We start from the raw sequence: 20,625 nt of genomic DNA, 5'->3' as shown, positions 1-20,625 counted from the left end.
CTGTACCTAATAACCTTGCTCTTATTCACATTTACTCTTAACTTTCTTCTTTCACACACTTTACCAAACTCAGTCACCAGCTTCTGCAGTTTCTCACATGAATCAGCCACCAGCGCTGTATCATCAGCGAACAACAACTGACTCACTTCCCAAGCTCTCTCATCCCCAACAGACTTCATACTTGCCCCTCTTTCCAAAACTCTTGCATTCACCTCCCTAACAACCCCATCCATAAACAAATTAAACAACCATGGAGACATCACACACCCCTGCCGCAAACCTACATTCACTGAGAACCAGTCACTTTCCTCTCTTCCTACACGTACACATGCCTTACATCCTCGATAAAAACTTTTCACTGCTTCTAACAACTTGCCTCCCACACCATATATTCTTAATACCTTCCACAGAGCATCTCTATCAACTCTATCATATGCCTTCTCCAGATCCATAAATGCTACATACAAATCCATTTGCTTTTCTAAGTATTTCTCACATACATTCTTCAAAGCAAACACCTGATCCACACATCCTCTACCACTTCTGAAACCACACTGCTCTTCCCCAATCTGATGCTCTGTACATGCCTTCACCCTCTCAATCAATACCCTCCCATATAATTTACCAGGAATACTCAACAAACTTATACCTCTGTAATTTGAGCACTCACTCTTATCCCCTTTGCCTTTGTACAATAGCACTATGCACGCATTCCGCCAATCCTCAGGCACCTCACCATGAGTCATACATACATTAAATAACCTTACCAACCAGTCAACAATACAGTCACCCCCTTTTTTAATAAATTCCACTGCAATACCATCCAAACCCGCTGCCTTACCGGCTTTCATCTTCCGCAAAGCTTTTACTACCTCTTCTCTGTTTACCAAATCATTTTCCCTAACCCTCTCACTTTGCACACCACCTCGACCAAAACACCCTATATCTGCCACTCTATCATCAAACGCATTCAACAAACCTTCAAAATACTCACTCCATCTCCTTCTCACATCACCACTACTTGTTATCACCTCCCCATTTGCGCCCTTCACTGAAGTTCCCATTTGCTCCCTTGTCTTACGCACTTTATTTACCTCCTTCCAGAACATCTTTTTATTCTCCCTAAAATTTAATGATACTCTCTTACCCCAACTCTCATTTGCCCTTTTTTTCACCTCTTGCACCTTTCTCTTGACCTCCTGTCTCTTTCTTTTATACGTTTCCCACTCAATTGCATTTTTTCCCTGCAAAAATCGTCCAAATGCCTCTCTCTTCTCTTTCACTAATACTCTTACTTCTTCATCCCACCACTCACTACCCTTTCTAATCAACCCACCTCCCACTCTTCTCATGCCACAAGCATCTTTGGCGCAATCCATCACTGATTCCCTAAATACATCCCATTCCTCCCCCACTCCCCTTACTTCCATTGTTCTCACCTTTTTCCATTCTGTACTCAGTCTCTCCTGGTACTTCCTCACACAAGTCTCCTTCCCAAGCTCACTTACTCTCACCACCCTCTTCACCCCAACATTCACTCTTCTTTTCTGAAAACCCATACAAATCTTCACCTTAGCCTCCACAAGATAATGATCAGACATCCCTCCAGTTGCACCTCTCAGCACATTAACATCCAAAAGTCTCTATTTCGCGCGCCTGTCAATTAACACGTAATCCAATAACGCTCTCTGGCCATCTCTCCTACTTACATAAGTATATATTATTTTTTTTATTATACTTTGTTGCTGTCTTCCGCGTTTGCGAGGTAGCGCAAGGAAACAGACGAAAGAAATGGCCCAACACCCCCCATACACATGTATATACATACGTCCACACACGCAAATATACATACCTACACAGCTTTCCATGGTTTACCCCAGACGCTTCACATGCCTTGATTCAATCCACTGACAGCACGTCAACCCCGGTATACCACATCGCTCCAAATCACTCTATTCCTTGCCCTCCTTTCACCCTCCTGCATGTTCAGGCCCCGATCACACAAAATCTTTTTCACTCCATCTTTCCACCTCCAATTTGGTCTCCCTCTTCTCCTCGTTCCCTCCACCTCCGACACATATATCCTCTTGGTCAATCTTTCCTCACTCATTCTCTCCATGTGCCCAAACCACTTCAAAACACCCTCTTCTGCTCTCTCAACCACGCTCTTTTTATTTCCACACATCTCTCTTACCCTTACGTTACTCACTCGATCAAACCACCTCACACCACACATTGTCCTCAAACATCTCATTTCCAGCACATCCATCCTCCTGCGCACAACTCTATCCATAGCCCACGCCTCGCAACCATACAACATTGTTGGAACCACTATTCCTTCAAACATACCCATTTTTGCTTTCCGAGATAATGTTCTCGATTTCCACACATTCTTCAAGGCCCCCAGAATTTTCGCCCCCTCCCCCACCCTATGATCCACTTCTGCTTCCGTGGTTCCATCCGCTGCCAGATCCACTCCCAGATATCTAAAACACTTCACTTCCTCCAGTTTTTCTCCATTCAAACTCACCTCCCAATTGACTTGACCCTCAACCCTACTGTACCTAATAACCTTGCTCTTATTCACATTTACTCTTAACTTTCTTCTTCCACACACTTTACCGAACTCAGTCACCAGCTTCTGCAGTTTCTCACATGAATCAGCCACCAGTGCTGTATCATCAGCGAACAGCAACTGACTCACTTCCCAAGCTCTCTCATCCCCAACAGACTTCATACTTGCCCCTCTTTCCAAAACTCTTGCATTTACCTCCCTAACAACCCCATCCATAAACAAATTAAACAACCATGGAGACATCACACACCCCTGCCGCAAACCTACATTCACTGAGAACCAATCACTTTCCTCTCTTCCTTACACGTACACATGCCTTACATCCTCGATAAAAACTTTTCACTGCTTCTAACAACTTTCCTCCCACACCATATATTCTTAATACCTTCCACAGAGCATCTCTATCAACTCTATCATATGCCTTCTCCAGATCCATAAATGCTACATACATAAGTATATGTATGTATATCTCGCTTTTTAAACCAGGTATTCCCAATCATCAGTCCTTTTTCAGCACATAAATCTACAAGCTCTTCACCATTTCCATTTACAACACTGAACACCCCATGTATACCAATTATTCCCTCAACTGCCACATTACTCACCTTTGCATTCAAATCGCCCATCACTATAACCCGGTCTCGTGCATCAAAACCACTAACACACTCATTCAGCTGCTCCCAAAACACTTGCCTCTCATGATCTTTCTTCTCATGCCCAGGTGCATATGCACCGATAATCACCCATCTCTCTCCATCAACTTTCAGTTTTACCCATATTAATCGAGAATTTACTTTCTTACATTCTATCACATACTCCCACAACTCCTGTTTCAGGAGTACTGCTACTCCTTCCCTTGCTCTTGTCCTCTCACTAACCCCTGACTTTACTCCCAAGACATTCCCAAAGCACTCTTCCCCTTTACCCTTGAGCTTCGTTTCACTCAGAGCCAAAACATCCAGGTTCCTTTCCTCAAACATACTACCTATCTCTCCCTTTTTCAGATCTTGGTTACATCCACACACATTTAGGCACCCCAATCTGAGCCTTCGAGGAGGATGAGCACTCCCCGCATGACTCCTTCTTCTGTTTCCCATTTTAGAAAGTAAAAAAAAAAAAAGAAAAAAAAAATAGAAGGAGGGGAGGATTTCTGGCCCCCTGCTCCCGTCCCCTCTAGTCGCATTCTACGACACGCGAGGAATGCTTGGGAAGTATTCTTTCACCCCTATCCCCAGGGATAATATACATATATATATACACATACACACACATACACACACACACGCACATATACACACACACACACATACATATATATACATATGAAAAATGTAAGAAACAATTAAAACTGAAACTTCTAGCTTGAAATGAAATGAAAAAATGAATGTCACATAATGGTTCAACCTCTGGCTATGGAAAAAGGAAATGTTCAATTTATTTACACAAACGTCAATAGTAGTTCTCATCAATTTAACCACTGTATCAATAAGCTTCAATGTCTAAGCTACATTTTTTCCAATTTCACTATTTTCTTGTCAAAGCACCATGTATGAAAACTATCACTCCAGTAACACAACTATAAACATTTACTTCCCCTTTAAAAGAAGTTCTGGGGAAGTCTGTCTCGATACACTGCGGGACACTCTACCACCTGGCGAGGTTTGTGTTGCAATGGTTCTTGATTCACAAACGTAGTAGCATCACTGGTGGGCCAAGGTAGTTCCGTTGGCGGAGAGGAGCTCATGAAACATGTTAAGCATGTTAAGGAATTTTTCATGCTTCAAATGTTTTACTTGAAATGTATAGTTCTGTTTTTTCAGGTCTTTGAAATGAGCTTAATTTGTTACATTAGATGAAACTTGTTATTACCTGTTCGTACTGTATGGACCTCATATTTTGACCATTTCCAACAAACCTGCATTTTCTTGAATTTCTTTACTCAGTCTATATAAACAATTCTTCTGTCTATCCATCTATATCTCAGATGCCCGTTCTCTTTGGGAACTCCCTCAAGGGGGATGGCCTCGGCAAAAGAGTCTCCATAACTGTTGAACTCCATTCTTCTCATTTTATTCCATCCATTCACCTCTGTTACTATAAAAGTCTTTTTTTTACATCTTTTATAACAAGTTTCTTGTTTCAGTTCATGTTATGTGCTCTGGTTGATCTGCCCCTACATGTCTTAGAGAACTGTTCTCTGTCCATATCATAACTGTTTTAAAAACTCTTAAGTTAATGATCAAGTCACCCATCATCTTTCTCGCTTCCAAGGTGGGCAAGTTTAAGGCCTCAAATTCTGTTACTTTCTTTGTTGCTCTCCTCTAGACCTTCTTCATTAACTCTGTGCTTCTTTAGGTGAGGTGACTGACCTTGAGAAGCATATTCTAGAAATCTAGAATATGCCTTATGTGTGATGTGAACAACTTGCTGAATATTTTCATATCCATAAACTTGAATGCAGTTCTTATATTTGTTAGTAGACAGTTGGTCTCCTTAATGTTTCTCCTAAGATGAGATTCTGGTGATAAGGATGATCTCAACTCCTGAGTCCTTTTTACATATATGCCTTCTTTACTGTGATGCATCCTTATTATTTTACATTTACTTGGGTTGAACTTCATGTCATGTATTGGACCACTTTAGAATTAGTCAAAGTTCCTTGTAAAGTGATGCAATCTTCCATGATTTTCACTTCCTTAATAATCTTTGCATCATTTGCAAACATATTCAAGTAAGAGTCCAGACCTTCTGACAAGCCAATTACACTGAATAGAAGGGGTAGTGTTCCTGAATAGAAGCTTGCACTATTCTGTTGGTAATCTTAACCCACTTTGACAATTTTTCTTTGACATGCATCCATTGATCCCTTCCACTAAGTTGATATTCTGTCCACATAAGGAATGTCCCCATTATTCCTCCAGGATGATTCAGCTTCTTAATCAGCCTCCCATGTACAGTATCAATGGATCAGAAAGTCCAAATACAATCAGTCCACCCAGCCTTCCCTTTTGTCTAAGATAGCTCACTCTCTTGTAGAAATCTAAGAGGTTCATTACACATGACCTTTCTGCTAAAACTGTGCTGAATCTCACTTAGGTAATTTTTTCTCGGTAAAAAGTTATTCAAATGCTGTCTAATTGTGTTTTCCTGAACTTGATAGACCACCCTTGTCATTGAGATGGGTCCATAGTTCAGTGTCTCTTTCTTGTCTTTTTTTTTAATAGGTATGATTGTTGCCCTTTTTCCACTCTTATTAGCACTAATCCTCTCTCCATTGACGTCTTGATATATGCACACATCTTCAGCACATATGGTGAAACTTCTTCATGACCATGAGTTTTTATGGGTCAAAACCTTTTAAAATTTGTGTTAATGTCTTTTTTAGATTTTTTCTCCTCATTCTTTTGTAATTGTCCATTGTTTCCCATGTTAGTGAGGAAGGCCAGAAACAAACATTCATTTACTCGCTGTCATGTGTCGCACCAAAACCACAGCCCACCATCCACAGCCAAGCCTCACAGACCTTTTCATGGTTTTCCTTGGCTGCTTCACATGTTTTGGTTCAGTCCATAGACAGCATGTTGCCCCTTGTATACCAAATTGTTCCATTTCACTCTATCCCATACATACCTCCCACCATCCTAGATGTTTAGGTCCTGGTTACTCATAATCTTAGTAACTCCATCTGTCTACCTCTAATTTTGTCTCCCCCATCTACTTGTCCCCCTCTACTTATGACCTATATCCTCACTGTCAACCTCTCTTCGCTGATTCTTTCCATATGCCCAAACCATTCAGCATGGCCTCTTCAACTCTCTCAACCACATTTCATATCACTACACCTCTCTTTTCCCCTTTTATTATTTAATCAAACCACCTAAAATCACATTTTGTTCTCAAACATTTCATTTCCAACTCATCTACCTCTGAACATCCTTATCTATAATCCATGCTTTGCATCCCTACAGCATCGCTGGAACTACTATTTCCTCATACATATCCATTTTCACCCTTCCAAATACCAACCTCTCTTTCCACACATTCATCAGTGTTCCCAGAACATTTGCCTCCTCACCCACCTTATGAGACACTGTTGATTCCGTGGTTCCATTAGTTGAGGTGTCCACTCCTTGTTTCAAACACTCATACTCAGTCACCAACTTCTGCAGTTTCTCACTTAAATCTGCCATCAATGTGGTCATCAGGAAACAACTGACTCACTTCCCAGGCCCGCTTACCCTCTATAAACTGCATACTTGCCCAATCCCCAAGACCCTTGCATTTACCTCCCTCACCACCCCATGCATAAACAAACTAAACATCCATTAGGTCATCACACACCTCTGCAAACCAACCTCCACCAGAAACCACACATTCTCCTCTCTTCCCACTCCCACTTATTCCATGCTTGCTTGATAAAAATTTGTCACTGTTTTCACTAACTTTCCTCCCAAGCCATATATTTGTAAGACCTTCCACAAGGAATCTCTGTATCACCCCTATCGCACACTATCTCCAGATACATAATTGCCACAAACAAATACTTCTTTTTTTCAAAGTATTTCCAATTTTTCAAAGTATTTCCCAGACACATTCTTTAAAGCACACACCTTATCCATGTGTCCTCTGCCACTTTTGTCTGTTTTAGATATTTCAGTGCACATATTAAAAGACAGGTTTTTCACTTCCTCCAAAATTGATAAATACTTTCCCTTGCCTCTTCTTTTTCCCTTTCATAATCCTCTCTGTATTTTGATTAAGGCCTGGGCTTGATGTGGACTTTAGTCTTTGATTGGAGCCTTAACAAACTAAAAAAAAAGGGCCTTGTAAAACCTCCTTTCCATTCCATCCTAATAATGTTGGGGCTATACAGGTGAATGAAATTTGATGGCACCTTGCTTATTGTTGCCTGATGTGTAGCCATAGACCTTCAGATTCTGGTTAGTGTTTAGTCATAAGAAAGTTTTAGATTCTGTTTTTCTTTGCATTAGATAAGAGCCTAATTAGGTGAATGAATAAATACTAGATTTCTCTTGGGGCAAGTTATGTAGGATTACTAAAGGGAAAAGTCATTATTGTGTAAGGTAAGAATGTTTATCAAGAAAAATGTAATAGTACATATTATTCCATTTAACCCTTACAGCTGTTGATGAAGTTAAGGAGGAGTTAGACTTACCAGTTTATGTGTCTGGATGTGGCAGTGTGATGCCCATGTTGAAGGGTAAGTTGCTGAAATCCAAAGTTGTCTGATCATATTATTACAAGATTCATAGGAATTATGTTTATTTCTTGTTTGTATGGCTGTTATATTTCTTTGTTCATCATTTATATTTGCACCTTTCAGAATGATGGGTTACTTCTGATGTATACCTATAATCATAAGATCAATTCTCCTAGTGCATACACCAGAATTTATGTATTGAAGGAGTGTGAGTTGAGAAGAGGATGAATTGGTCCAGGTGAAGGTGGGTCGACAGCAGGGGTGTGTGATGTCACTATGGTTGTTTAATCTGTGTTTGGATGGGGTGGCAAAGGTGAATTACTTTTTGTATGTATTTGTAATTTCTTATTTGCATAGTAGGGGAGGGAGTTCAACACTTGTGGGGCTCCATCTCTTGAACATTGTCTTTTGTCATACAGTCTCTTAAATTGATATGTGCTGTCTTCATTAACCATGTTCTATCATTATCTTCCATTCATCCACCACATGAATAATGTAAAAGTACTTCTTTACATCCTTATAAATGAGTTTCTTACTTCATTTCTTGTCCACCAGTTGCCTGTCCCTACATCTCTCAAAGAACTGTTTGCTTTCCACAATTTTGATCTCTTGTAACAACTTAGATTTTGTGATAAGGTCACCATTCAGTCTTCTCTCTTCCAAGATGGGTAAATTTAAAGCCTTCAGACACTCCTAGTAATTTGGCTTTCTTGATTGTTGTACCTTCTTACCTTCTTTGTTGCCCTACTCTGGACCTTTCCTGTGAGGTGTATGTGTTTCTTTAGGTGCATTGACTAAACCTGGAAAGCATATTCTAGTTTTGGCCTTATGTAGGATGGGAATAGCCTGCTAAATATTTCTTTATCAATATACTTGAAAGCTATTCTGATATTTGCCAGCAGACAGTTTGTTTCCCAAACTGTTCTAATATGGGACTCAGGGGACAGGTTAGGTACGATGATGACTCCCAAGTCCTTACACACAGCATCCTGACACTTATTTCTTGCTAATAATCATTTTGAGGACATCTTTAATTGCTTCTCCTGCAGTAAAGTGTCTAATGCTTTATGGTAGGCCAGATACAGTCATTCCACCCAGCCAGGACGGAGCTTACTCTTCTTTATTTTTTTTTTTTTTTATTTTTTTATTTTTTTTTTGCCGCTGTCTCCCGCGTTAGCGAGGTAGCGCAAGGAAACAGACGAAAGAATGGCCCAACCCGCCCACATACACATGTATATACATACATGTCCACACACGCACAATATACATACCTATACATCTCAATGTACACATATATATACACACACAGACATATACATATATACACATGTACATAATTCATACTGTCTGCCTCTATTTGTTCCCATCGCCACCTCGCCACACATGGAATAAGAACCCCCTCCCCTTCATGTGTGCGAGGTAGCGCTAGGAAAAACACCAAAGGCCCCATTCGTTCACACTTAGTCTCTAGCTGTCATGTAATAATGCACCGAAACCACAGCTCCCTTTCCACATCCAGGCCCCACACACTTTGCATGGTTTACCCCAGACGCTTCACATGCCCTGGTTCGATCCATTGATAGCACGTCGACCCCAGTATACCACATCGTTCCAATTCACTCTATTCCTTGCATGCCTTTCACCCTCCTGCATGTTCAGGCCCCGATCACTCAAAATCTTTTTCACTCCATCTTTCCACCTGCAATTTGGTCTCCCACTTCTCCTCGTTCCCTCCACCTCTGACACATATATCCTCTTGGTCAATCTTTCCCCACTCATTCTCTCCATGTGACCAAACCATTTCAAAACACTCTCTTCTGCTCTCTCAACCATACTCTTTTTATTTCCACACATCTCTCTCATCCTTACATTACTTACTCGATCAAACCACCTCACACCACATATTGTCCTCAAACATCTCATTTCCAGCACATCCACCCTCCCGCGCACAACTCTATCCATAGCCCAATCATTTCCAAAAGCTTCCTATCCATAGCTTACTCTTCTGTAGAACTTTAAGAGGTTTGTTACATATGACCTTTCCCTAAAATTGTGATGTCTCACACCTAGGAAAGTTCTCTTCCATAAGAGAGCCATCTCTTTACATTCCAATAATCCTTTACTTAAACCTTACACACCATACTTTTCAGTGAAAATGGTCTGTAATTCAATGCCTGTTCCCCATCTTTCTTATATATAGGTGCAATGTTGGCCCCTTTTCCATTTCCTTGGACTTTGCCTCTCCAGTGACATCTTGAACACACATCTTTTACACATGGTGAAATTTCATCAGGATCATGAGCCTTGTGTGGGTCAGATCCTTCTAGAATTCTCATGATATCTCTACTAGATATCTCAATAATTTCCAAAAGCTTCCTAATACCGTCTCACTGGTATTACTGTCTTCCATTGTGAAAATTCTTCTGAACATACTGTTCAGTTCCTCTTGAATCCTTACATCATCCTGTACAGTTTTTCCATCTGAATCCCTTAGTTTGATAAACTTGAATGTAAGTGTGTTGGAGAAAGGAGCAGGTATGCAGTCTGCTGGGGATGGGGTTGCCTGTGAGGTGAGTCAGTTGTTAGCTGATATTAAGGTGCTGGTGACAGATATGAGTGAGAAACTGAAGAAACTGATATGAGTTTGGGAGTGTGTGTGAAAGGGGAGAGTTGATTGTAAATGTTAATAAAAGTAAGTTTATTAAGTGAGGAGTGAAAGAGAGAGGTGTGAATGTTTTAGATACTTGTTTGTGGATATGGGAGCATATGGAATCATGGGAGCTGAAGTGAGGCATAGGATAGGTGAGGGGCAAAATTCTTAGATGCATTAAGAAATGTTAGAATGAAAGATCACTGTCTTCAAAGGTAGAGATGGATGTGTTTGATGGTGAAGTAGTCTTGTCAGTGCTATATGGATATAAAGGATAGGGTGAATATGTTGAAAATGAAAAGTGTAAGGACTAACTGTGGTGTAAGAAGGGTTGATCTAATAAGAAATGATAGACAAAGAGAGATGTGTTATAGTAATAAGAGTATATATGAGAGAACTGAGAGGATGTGCTGAAATTTGTTTATGTATAATTACCCCAGAACCAATTTCTATGAAATGTCTTGGTCTTAAGTAGGCTCTTTCTAAAGGCTCCTGCAGCCCTGTAGGTCATTTAAAAGTGAGGCAGGGATAAGCTTTTTATTTCTACCTAGGGACTGGTGGTTGTTTTATGAAGGGATGTAGATAAAAATGGTTTAATGCTGTTGAAAAGAGCAGTGCTGAGCATGTTGATTTCGTATGTGGGTGTATGTGTAGAGTGTGCAGGGCAGTTGAGTTAAGGGTGCTCATTTTCTTGTTTATGTTCATTGCATTTTGGACATGAAGGGTCTTGGGATATGATGAAATGATGTTTGTAGTGAGGGTTGATGTTCAGAGCACAGACAGGAGAGTGTGACTCATGTTTGTCTGGGGAGTGTGGTTTTTCATGGATATATGTCTGGTGTGTTGGTGCTTAAACTGAGTTGGATTTTCGGTTGTTTAGTGCTTGTTGGTTGTTTCAGTATGAGTGTGTTTTGTCACTTATATTTGTTTGGGTTGGGAGAATATGTGAGTGGAGATTACTGAAGTGTGAAGGTATGTCATGGGAGTAAAGTCAGAGGTTGGTGAGAGGATAAGAGCTAATGAAGGAGTAGTAGTACTCTTGGAGCAGGAGTTGTCGGAGTGTGTGATAGTGTAAAAAAGTAATTTCTAGGTTGATGTGGGTAAAACTGAAAGTGGATGGCAAGAGATGGGTGATTATTGGTGCTTATGCACCTACCATGAGAAGAAAGATCATAAGTGGCAAGTGTTTTAGGAGCAGTTGAGTGAGTGTTTCAGGAGTTTTGGTGCATGAGACCAGGTATTAGTGATAGGTGATTTAAATGTTAAGGTAAGAAATGAGGCAGTTGAGGGTGTGATTGGTGCTCATTTGGTATCCAGTGGTATGTATGGAAATGGTGAAGAGCTTGTGGAGTTGTGCTGAAAAATAACTGATGATTGGGAATACCTAGTTTACAAAGAGAGATCTACACAAGTATACATATATGAGTTGGAGAGATGGCCATTGGGCATTATTAGATTATGTATTAATTGACAGGTGTGTAAAAAAGAGACTTTTGGATGTAAATGTGCTTACAGGGGTAGCTAGTGGGATGGCTGATCACTATCTTGTGGAGGTGAGGGTGAAGGTCTGTTGAGGTTTTCAAAAAAGAGGAGAGAATGTCAGGAGAAGAGGTGGTTAGATTGAGTGAGCTTGGAAAGGAAATTTGTGTGAAGAAATACCAGGAGAGATTAAATGTAGAATGGCAGAAGATGAGAGCAAATAAAGTGAAGGGAAAAGGTGAGGAATGGGATGTATTTAGGGCAGTGATGGCTTGTGCAAGAGATGCATGTGGCATGTGAGGGGTGGAAGGTATGTAGATTAAAAAGGGTAGTGAATGGTGGAATGAAGAAGTACAGTTGCTCTTGAAAGAGAAAAGAGGTGTTTGGGTGGTATTTTCAAGGAAGGAGTGCAAATGATTGGGAGACATATAAGAGAAAGCAGCAGGAGGTCAAGAGGAAGGTGCAAGGGTTAAAAAAAGAGGGCAAATGAGAGTTGGGGTGAGAGAGTATCATTAAACTTGAGGTAGAATAAAAAGATGTTTTGTAAGGAGGAAGATAATGTGTGAAAGACAAGAGAACAAATGGGGACATCAGTGAAGGGAGCAAAAGGGGAAGTGATAACAGGTAGTGATGGAGTTAGTATTCTGAAGGAGTGTGTGAAAGACAAGAGAACAAATGGGGACATCAGTGAAGGGAGCAAAAGGGGAAGTGATAACAGGTAGTGATGGAGTTAGTATTCTGAAGGAGTGTTGAATGTTTGATGATAAAGTAGCAGATGTAGGATGCTTAGGTCAGGGTGGTATGCAAAGTGAGAGAGTCAAGGCGAGTGGTTTAGTGGAAAGAGGAGAGATGGTGAAAGCCTTGCAGAAGATGGAATCAGACAAGGCAGAGGGATTGGATGGTATTGCAGTTGAATTTTTTAAGAAGGGGGTAAATGTGTTGTTGATTGGTTGGTAAGGATAATCACTCTATGGATCATGGTGAAATGCTTGAGGATTGGAGAAATGCATACATACTGCCATTGTACAAAGGCAAAGGGAGTAAAGGTGAGTGTTGAAACTAAAGAGGCATAGATTTGTTGAGTATGCCTGGAAAATTATATTTTTTTTTTTTTTTTATTATACTTTGTCGCTGTCTCCCGCGTTTGCGAGGTAGCGCAAGGAAACAGACGAAAGAAATGGCCCCCCCCATACACATGCATATACATACGTCCACACACGCAAATATACATACCTACACAGCTTTCCATGGTAAATTATATGGGAGGGTATTGATTAAGATTGTGAAGGCATGCACAGAGCATCAGACTGGGGAGGAGCAGTGTGGTTTCAGATGTGGTAGAGGATGTTTGGATCAGTTGTTTGCTTTGAAGAATGTGTGTGAGAAATACTTAGAAAAACAGATGGATTTGAGTGTAGTAAGGAAAACAGATGGATTTGTGTAGTAACATTTATGAATCTGGAGAAGGCATATGATAGGGTTGATGGAGATGCTTGTGGAAGGTTGTAAGAATTTATGGTGTGGAAGGTAAAGCTGCTAGAAGCAGTGAAAAGTTTTTATCAAGGGTGAAAGGCTTGTGTACAAGTAAGAAGAGAGGAGAGTGATTGGTTCCCAGTAAAGGTTGGTCTGCTGCAAGGGTGTTGCTTAATTTGTTTATGGATAGGCTGGCGAGAGAGGCGAATGCAAGCGTTTTGGAGAGGAGCAAGTATTGTTGGGATGAGAGGGCCTGGGAAGTGAGTCAGTTGTTTTTCATCAATGATTCAACACTGGCAGCTGATTAAAGTGAGAAACTGCAGAAGTTGGTCTCTGAGTTTGGAAGTGTATGAAAGAAAAAAGTTGAGAGTAGGCTCAGCAGAGTTGAGGGACAATTTATTAGGAAAGTAGGTTTGAATGGAGAAAAATTGGGTGAAGTGTTTTAGATATCTGGATGGAAATTATTTGGCTCTCATAGGATTTGTTTCACAGCACAGGAATCATCTTGATGGTTTGCTTGTATAGTCTGTCCATTTGGTCTTTTTTCAAATCAGGTGACTTAAGATGAGTTTGCACCAGTGACTTGTAAAGTGAGAGTAAAATTTCCTGAGACTGAAATTTGATATTGAGGTTCAACATGGTATGGTTGTGTGGATGCAAGTGTCAAGGCAGATGGTCCTAGTGTGCTAAAGAATACTCCCAAGGTAATGATTATGCTGTACCTATCATCCCAGTGGCATGCTTTCATGGGTCAGTGAATGAACTCACTTTCAAAAGAAATGTAACTTTTGGAGTAGGTATAACTCTATCCCTCTGGGATGATGTCCCATGAGTATTTTTCCAGGTTTGAGTTTCTTGACCACCCTTTCCTACTATTTTGAAGAATCTTTCTGTTAACAGAAAGTGTCCATGATTGGGATGATGTCTGGGTACCAAGAATTATGAGCCAGGTCAGGGGATAATGACATCATCACCAAGTGGATGTTGTTGGTTGGTCGGGGGGCAGACCTGGGCTGAGGTGAAGCTGTCACTGCTGAGTAGGTTCTTGAGCAGGGGAAGAGAAACATTTATTTCACAAGAAATGTTGAGAGTTAAGTGATTCCTAGAACCTATAGATATGTCTGTCATGGGTCACAGACAGTGCTACAAAGAGAAATGTTCATAATTCTCACATTATGAAACTGAAATGTTGAATTACTTTAACCCTCAAAACTCTGTCAATCTCAGGAGCCAAGAACTTGGATCATCTCCTTAGTTCTTCAAATCCAACACCGCCACCTCAGATAGACTCAATATCTACTAAGGATCGTCTGATATATATCTATACCTCTGGCACCACTGGTCTACCAAAGGCTGCTGTTATTAAACATGCCAGGTCAGTGGTTATATGAAAATAATACCTTCAGTATATCTTACACCAAAGTTTATATGAAATAAATGCTGCTTGAACCTCTTTAATCTGGCAGCCTCAGGACCTGGCCATTGCCAGAAAACAGAATTTGACCCCTAAGGGAAACCCCTATGTAAACATATTCCCAACCCTTAGTCTTGCCAGCTCCACATACATATTTCTGTGTTATCAAAGGTAGAACAAAGCTTGAAATAGGAGATAATACAACCATTATTGTTACATCACTTTACATCAGAAGTATTCCCAGATGTAGACTCCTCAATATCTTGTTTTTTTGTGGCATATGATGCCAGTACAGGGCAGATTTGTTAGCATTATACACTTGTTCTGGGGCTAAGTTTTCCACTGCCACTAATTGTGCAAATTCATCTGCAAACTTTGCTGCAGCTGACGACTAATTAATGTAACAAATGACCATAAGTTGGTAGTTGGCTCTGCCCAACTCGTTACTGTTCATTTCATTTATTTATTTTGCTTTGTCGCTGTCTCCCGCGTAAACTCATTACTATGTTCGTTTTATTGTTATCATTAAGGCAGTCAGCCTGCACGGCTTCTGTCCCAGCCAGGCTGTTGGCTTGTACACTCTCTTGTCTTGTACATATTGCTGTTGGTTGTGTAGTAGAGAATTGGAGTTTTTGTCACTTTTCTCTGTACACACTATATGCTGAAATTCCATGTCTCCACTTAAACTGATTTAACCATCCTTGCGAATATTCACAGTCATAGTCTAGCTTTAGTTCTTTATGAAAACTTAAGCCTGCCCTATAAGAATCTCTCCAGAAATGTTTACACCTTCACTATGTCAGAGCTTAAACCACTTAACAAGTGCACTGTCTAATTCTGTACTCCTGGCATCTTTCAAAGTTTTCTGAAACTTTAAACTTTTCTGGCTTTCATTTTCAGCAAAAACTGAACATAAGAAATTAACAGGACTGATAATTAGCTTTGCTGCAGTGTAAACAGATTTTGGCACCTTAGCACTGCTAACAGTGCTGTCCTGGTGGAGGTTCACAAAGTAATGGCAGCAGATTCAAAACATGTTGGACCACAGAGTGCTGGATTAGAGTGGTTCAACCTGTACCTTTATTATGTCTTACACCAAAGTTTATATTGTCTACTGTTTAAAGAATTAACATTGTGATTACCTGTTTGGTTAATTAGGGAAGATAGGTTTACACTCATGGAACCCTATATCTTGTACTTTTCTTTCCATCAAAAAGATATATAGATATTTATAAACTGCTGGGATTCACATTCTCCTTGTTAGACTGTGTGTAATAACCTAGCTCTTGAACATTCTCATCTGTCATGAAGTTTGATTTATGCTGACAGTGTATTTGTTAACCATGTCTTCGTTCATTTTATTCTAGTTTCTGCTTTGTATAGGATATGTGCTGTTTGTTGAATATCATTTTCTCATCATTCTTAGTAGATTTTGTAATGTTTGACAGTAGACAGTACACTTCCCTAACTACTCTCATAATGTGGAGGTGTAGCGACAGGTTAGGGATGGTGTTGACTCCCAAGTCTTTGTTGCACACAGTATCCTAAAGCTTATTTTCTGCTAGATAATAATCATATTGAGTTCTTCTTTCACTCTGTCCTGTCCTCGTTACTGCGTATGCTCAAGTTGAATTTTGTCAGCCATGTATTGGGCAAACTTTTAAGTCTGTTTAAGTTACCATGTAAGTTGGTGCAATCCTCCATGCTTTTCTTTTCCCTCATAACCTTTGCATTATCTGCAAACATATTCAGGTAGGAGTCCATACTTGCGAGAAGTCATTCACATAGATCTAGAAGAGTAATGGTCCCAGAACAGAACCTTTTGGCACTGCTGGTCATCTTGGCTTATTTCAAGAAGGCTCCTCTTATGTCCTTTAGAAAAGTTTCCCCGTATTCCTACCTGTTGATCTAGCCTCCCATGCAATACTGTCAAATGCTTTCCAGCAGTCCCGATACAAACAGCCCACCCAGCCTTCCTAAAACTATGCTGTCTTTCACTAAGATGATTTCTCCTTTGTTGGAAGTCATCCCTTTGCTTTCTGATTATCTTCTCAAGAACTCATAGGCCACACTTGTCAGTGATACTGGTCTGTAGATAGTGCTTTTTTTCTGGTCTCCAGTCTTGTAGATTAGTATGATATTTCTCCTTTTCCATTCCTTTGGCACTTTGTGCTTCTCCAGTGGCATTTTGAACAGTATTTAAAAAGATTTATGTGTTTCTCCAGTGGAATTTTGAACAGTATTTAAAAAGGTATATGTGGAAAATTTGTACAAATCTTCAACCTATAGGGTGAAATTTTATTAGGATCATGATAGTTGTAAGAGTCAAGACTTTTTATGTAATTAATATGCTTTGTAGATACAGGTACACCTCTGATTTTCTGGCACTCTTGGTTCCAAAGCCTTGCCAAATTAACCATTTTACCAGACCAACCATGGTCACATAATGATAATTCATCAACACACCTCTAACCCACAAATTATACATCTTCCATGTGTTAAAAGTATACCATCGACTGCTAGAAATTTAAGTTAAACAAATATTATATGTGAATTGGATAAATGAATTAAGTACATTATACACCTGCTCAGGACTGATGTGCTCGTCAGCTACAAGTTTCGCAAATTCATCCACAAACTCAGCAGCTCCTTCGTGGTTTGCAGACAGCTTTTCTCCACACACTTTATTCATGGAAATTCCATGACGCTTCTTGAATGTTTGAGTCCATCCTTTACTATAGTCACGCTTATGTTGTCATTTATGTTCTCTATGGGACAACTTAGCCTGGTCCATTATCACGCTACCTGACAAGTCCACTCCATCACTCCGACGCTGTTGAAACCATTCCATCATCACTCGATTGTGCTCAGTACTCTTACCATTTTTCATAGTTTTCCTAATCATCATTTGCTTCTTTGGAATCGCTCTCTGCATAGAATTTCAATATTTTCTCCCATTGCTTCTTTATATCATAAACAATTGATGAACCAATACTGTCGATGTCACACAACATGCGCACCGAAACACCATGGTCCATTTTTCAACAGTTCTACTTTATCTTGGATTGATATGGACTGTTGTTTATGTTTGACACCACGACTGACACTCTCATATGTCTTAGAAGCCATAGCTAGGGTTAGATTTAAGCAAAATAAGCTAAGAATGTCACAGAATTGTGGTATCACCACCAACAAGTGCAATGTAAAGAATGTGAATAAGCGTGCCCTACACAATAAACTAGTCTGGTTTCCGCTGTGATTTCAAGTTCCCTCATGTAATTTTTTTTTTTTTTTTTTACTTTGTCGCTGTCTCCCGCGTTTGCGAGGTAGCGCAAGGAAACAGACGAAAGAAATGGCCCAACCAACCCCCATACACATGCCTTGATTCAATCCACTGACAGCACGTCAACCCCGGTATACCACATCGCTCCAATTCACTCTATTCTTTGCCCTCCTTTCACCCTCCTGCATGTTCAGGCCCCAATCACACAAAATCTTTTTCACTCCATGTAATTTTGTCTGGACTAAAGAAGGTGCCAAACCATCAGTTGCCGGAAAATCGATGGTGTACCTGTATGTCAATGTTTTCTAAAACCTCATCTCAATTCCAACTCATTGGTTTTGGGACTATTGTATGTTCCACCTAGAAAACCCTTCTGAAAATGTTATTGAGTTAATCGCATATCCATCTATTTCAATTTTTAAAAGAGGAAACATGAGAAGGAGCCAGACAGGGAGTACTTATCGCTCGGCTCAGACTGGGTTGTCTGAATGTTTGTGGATGTTGCCAAGTTGTGAAGAGAGGAGAGATAGGTATTATGTTTGAGGAAAGAAACCTGGATGTTATGCCTTTGAGTGAAACAAAGCTGATGGGTAAAGAGTAAGAATGGTTTGGCGTTGCTGTAGGAGTAAAGTCAGGTGTTGGTGAGAGGACAAGCTAAGGAAGGAGTAGCACTACTCCTGAAATGGTGGTTCTGGGAATGTGTGATAGAATGCAAGTGAATTCTAGATTGATGAGGATAAAACTGATAGTGGATGGGGAGAGATGGGTGATTATTGGTGCTTATGCACCTGGCCATGAGAAGAAAGATTATTAGAGGCATGTGTTCTGGCAGCAGCTAAGTGAGTGTGTATGCAGTTTTGATGTATGAGACATGGTATTAGTGTTGGATGATTTAAATGCATACGTAAGTAATGTCCTAGTTGAGGGTTGGGTTGAGGGTATGATAAGAGTGCATGGTGTATTCAGTGTTATGTATGGAGATGATGAAGAGCTTGTGGAGTTGTGTGTTGAAAAAAGACTTGTGATTGGGAATACCTAGTTTAAAAAGAGGGATATATGCAAGTATACATTTGGTCAGTTGGCATTACTGGATTACATATTAACTGATAGGTGTGTAAAAGAGAGACTTTTGGATGTAAATATGGTGAGAGGGGCAGCAGGTGGATGTCTGGTCACTGTCTTGTGGAGGTGAGGGTGAAGATTTGTAGTGGTTTTTGAAAAAGTGGAAACAATGTCAGGGAAAAGAGAGTGGCAAGAGTGAGTGAGCTTGGAAAGGAGACTTTGTGTGAAGAAATACCAGGTAGGTTGATTGTAGAATGGCAAAAGGTAAGAGTAAGTGAAATAAGAGTGGGTGGCATCTAGGAAAGCAGTGATGGCATGTGCAAGTGATGCATGTGGCATGTGAAAGTTGGGAGGTCGAGAGATTAGAAAGGGTTGTGAGTAGTAGTAGTAGAATGAAGAAGTGAAATTGCTTGTGAAAGAGAGAATAAAAAATGGAGGTGTTTGGGTGTTACTTACATGGAAGGGGTGCAAGTGATAGGGAGATGTATAAGAGAAAGCAGTAGGAGGTCAAGAGGAAGGTGCAGGGGCTGAAAAAGAGGGCAGATGAGTGTTGGGGTGAGAGAGTATCATTAACCTTCAGGGAAAATAAAAAGATGTCAAAGGAGGTAAAGAATATGAGAAAGAATAGAGAACAAATGGGAACAGTGGCGAATGGGGCAAAAGGGGAAGCGATAACAGATTGTGATGAAATGAGGAGGATATGGACTGAGTATTTTGAAGGAGGGTTTCCAGTCCCCCTTTAGTCACCTTGTACAACACAGGGAATATATTTTATTTTTTTTATTATACTTTGTCTCCCGCGTTTGCGAGGTAGCGCAAGGAATCAGACATGTATACACATGTATATACATACGTCCACACACGCAAATATACATACCTACACAGCTTTCCATGGTTTACCCCAGACGCTTCACATGCCTTGATTCAATCCACTGACAGCACGTCAACCCCAGTATAACACATCGCTCCAATTCACTCTATTCCTTGCCCTCCTTTCACCCTCCTGCATGTTCAGGCCCTGATCACACAAAATCTTTTTCACTCCATCTTTCCACCTCCAATTTGGTCTCCCTCTTCTCCTCGTTCCCTCCACCTCCGACACATATATCCTCTTGGTCAATCTCTCCTCACTCATTCTCTCCATGTGCCCAAACCACTTCAAAACACCCTCTTCTGCTCTCTCAACCACGCTCTTTTTATTTCCACACATCTCTCTTACCCTTACGTTACTCACTCGATCAAACCACCTCACACCACACATTGTCCTCAAACATCTCATTTCCAGCACATCCATCCTCCTGCGCACAACTCTATCCATAGCCCACGCCTCGCAACCATACAACATTGTTGGAACCACTATTCCTTCAAACATACCCATTTTTGCTTTCCGAGATAATGTTCTCGACTTCCACACATTCTTCAAGGCCCCCAGAATTTTCGCCCCCTCCCCCACCCTATGATCCACTTC

At 40.5% G+C, this 20,625-nt stretch overlaps 1 protein-coding gene across 1 annotated transcript in view; it reads left to right on the top strand.

Moving 5' to 3' along the window:
- The window catches only part of LOC139757374 (long-chain fatty acid transport protein 1-like), a 157,454-nt gene that overhangs the window by 64,645 nt on the left and 72,184 nt on the right, over nucleotides 1-20,625 (top strand). The window contains exons 7-8 of the mRNA XM_071677784.1: nucleotides 7,719-7,796; nucleotides 14,626-14,773. Coding sequence (XP_071533885.1) covers nucleotides 7,719-7,796; nucleotides 14,626-14,773 — 226 coding nt within the window. The remainder of the gene's footprint in view (nucleotides 1-7,718; nucleotides 7,797-14,625; nucleotides 14,774-20,625) is intronic.

The sequence above is a fragment of the Panulirus ornatus genome, chromosome 26 (genome assembly GCF_036320965.1).
Source record: "Panulirus ornatus isolate Po-2019 chromosome 26, ASM3632096v1, whole genome shotgun sequence".
Lineage (NCBI taxonomy): Eukaryota > Metazoa > Arthropoda > Malacostraca > Decapoda > Palinuridae > Panulirus > Panulirus ornatus.
Note: the sequence above shows the minus strand (reverse complement) of the source record. Positions and strands in the feature narration are given on the sequence as shown.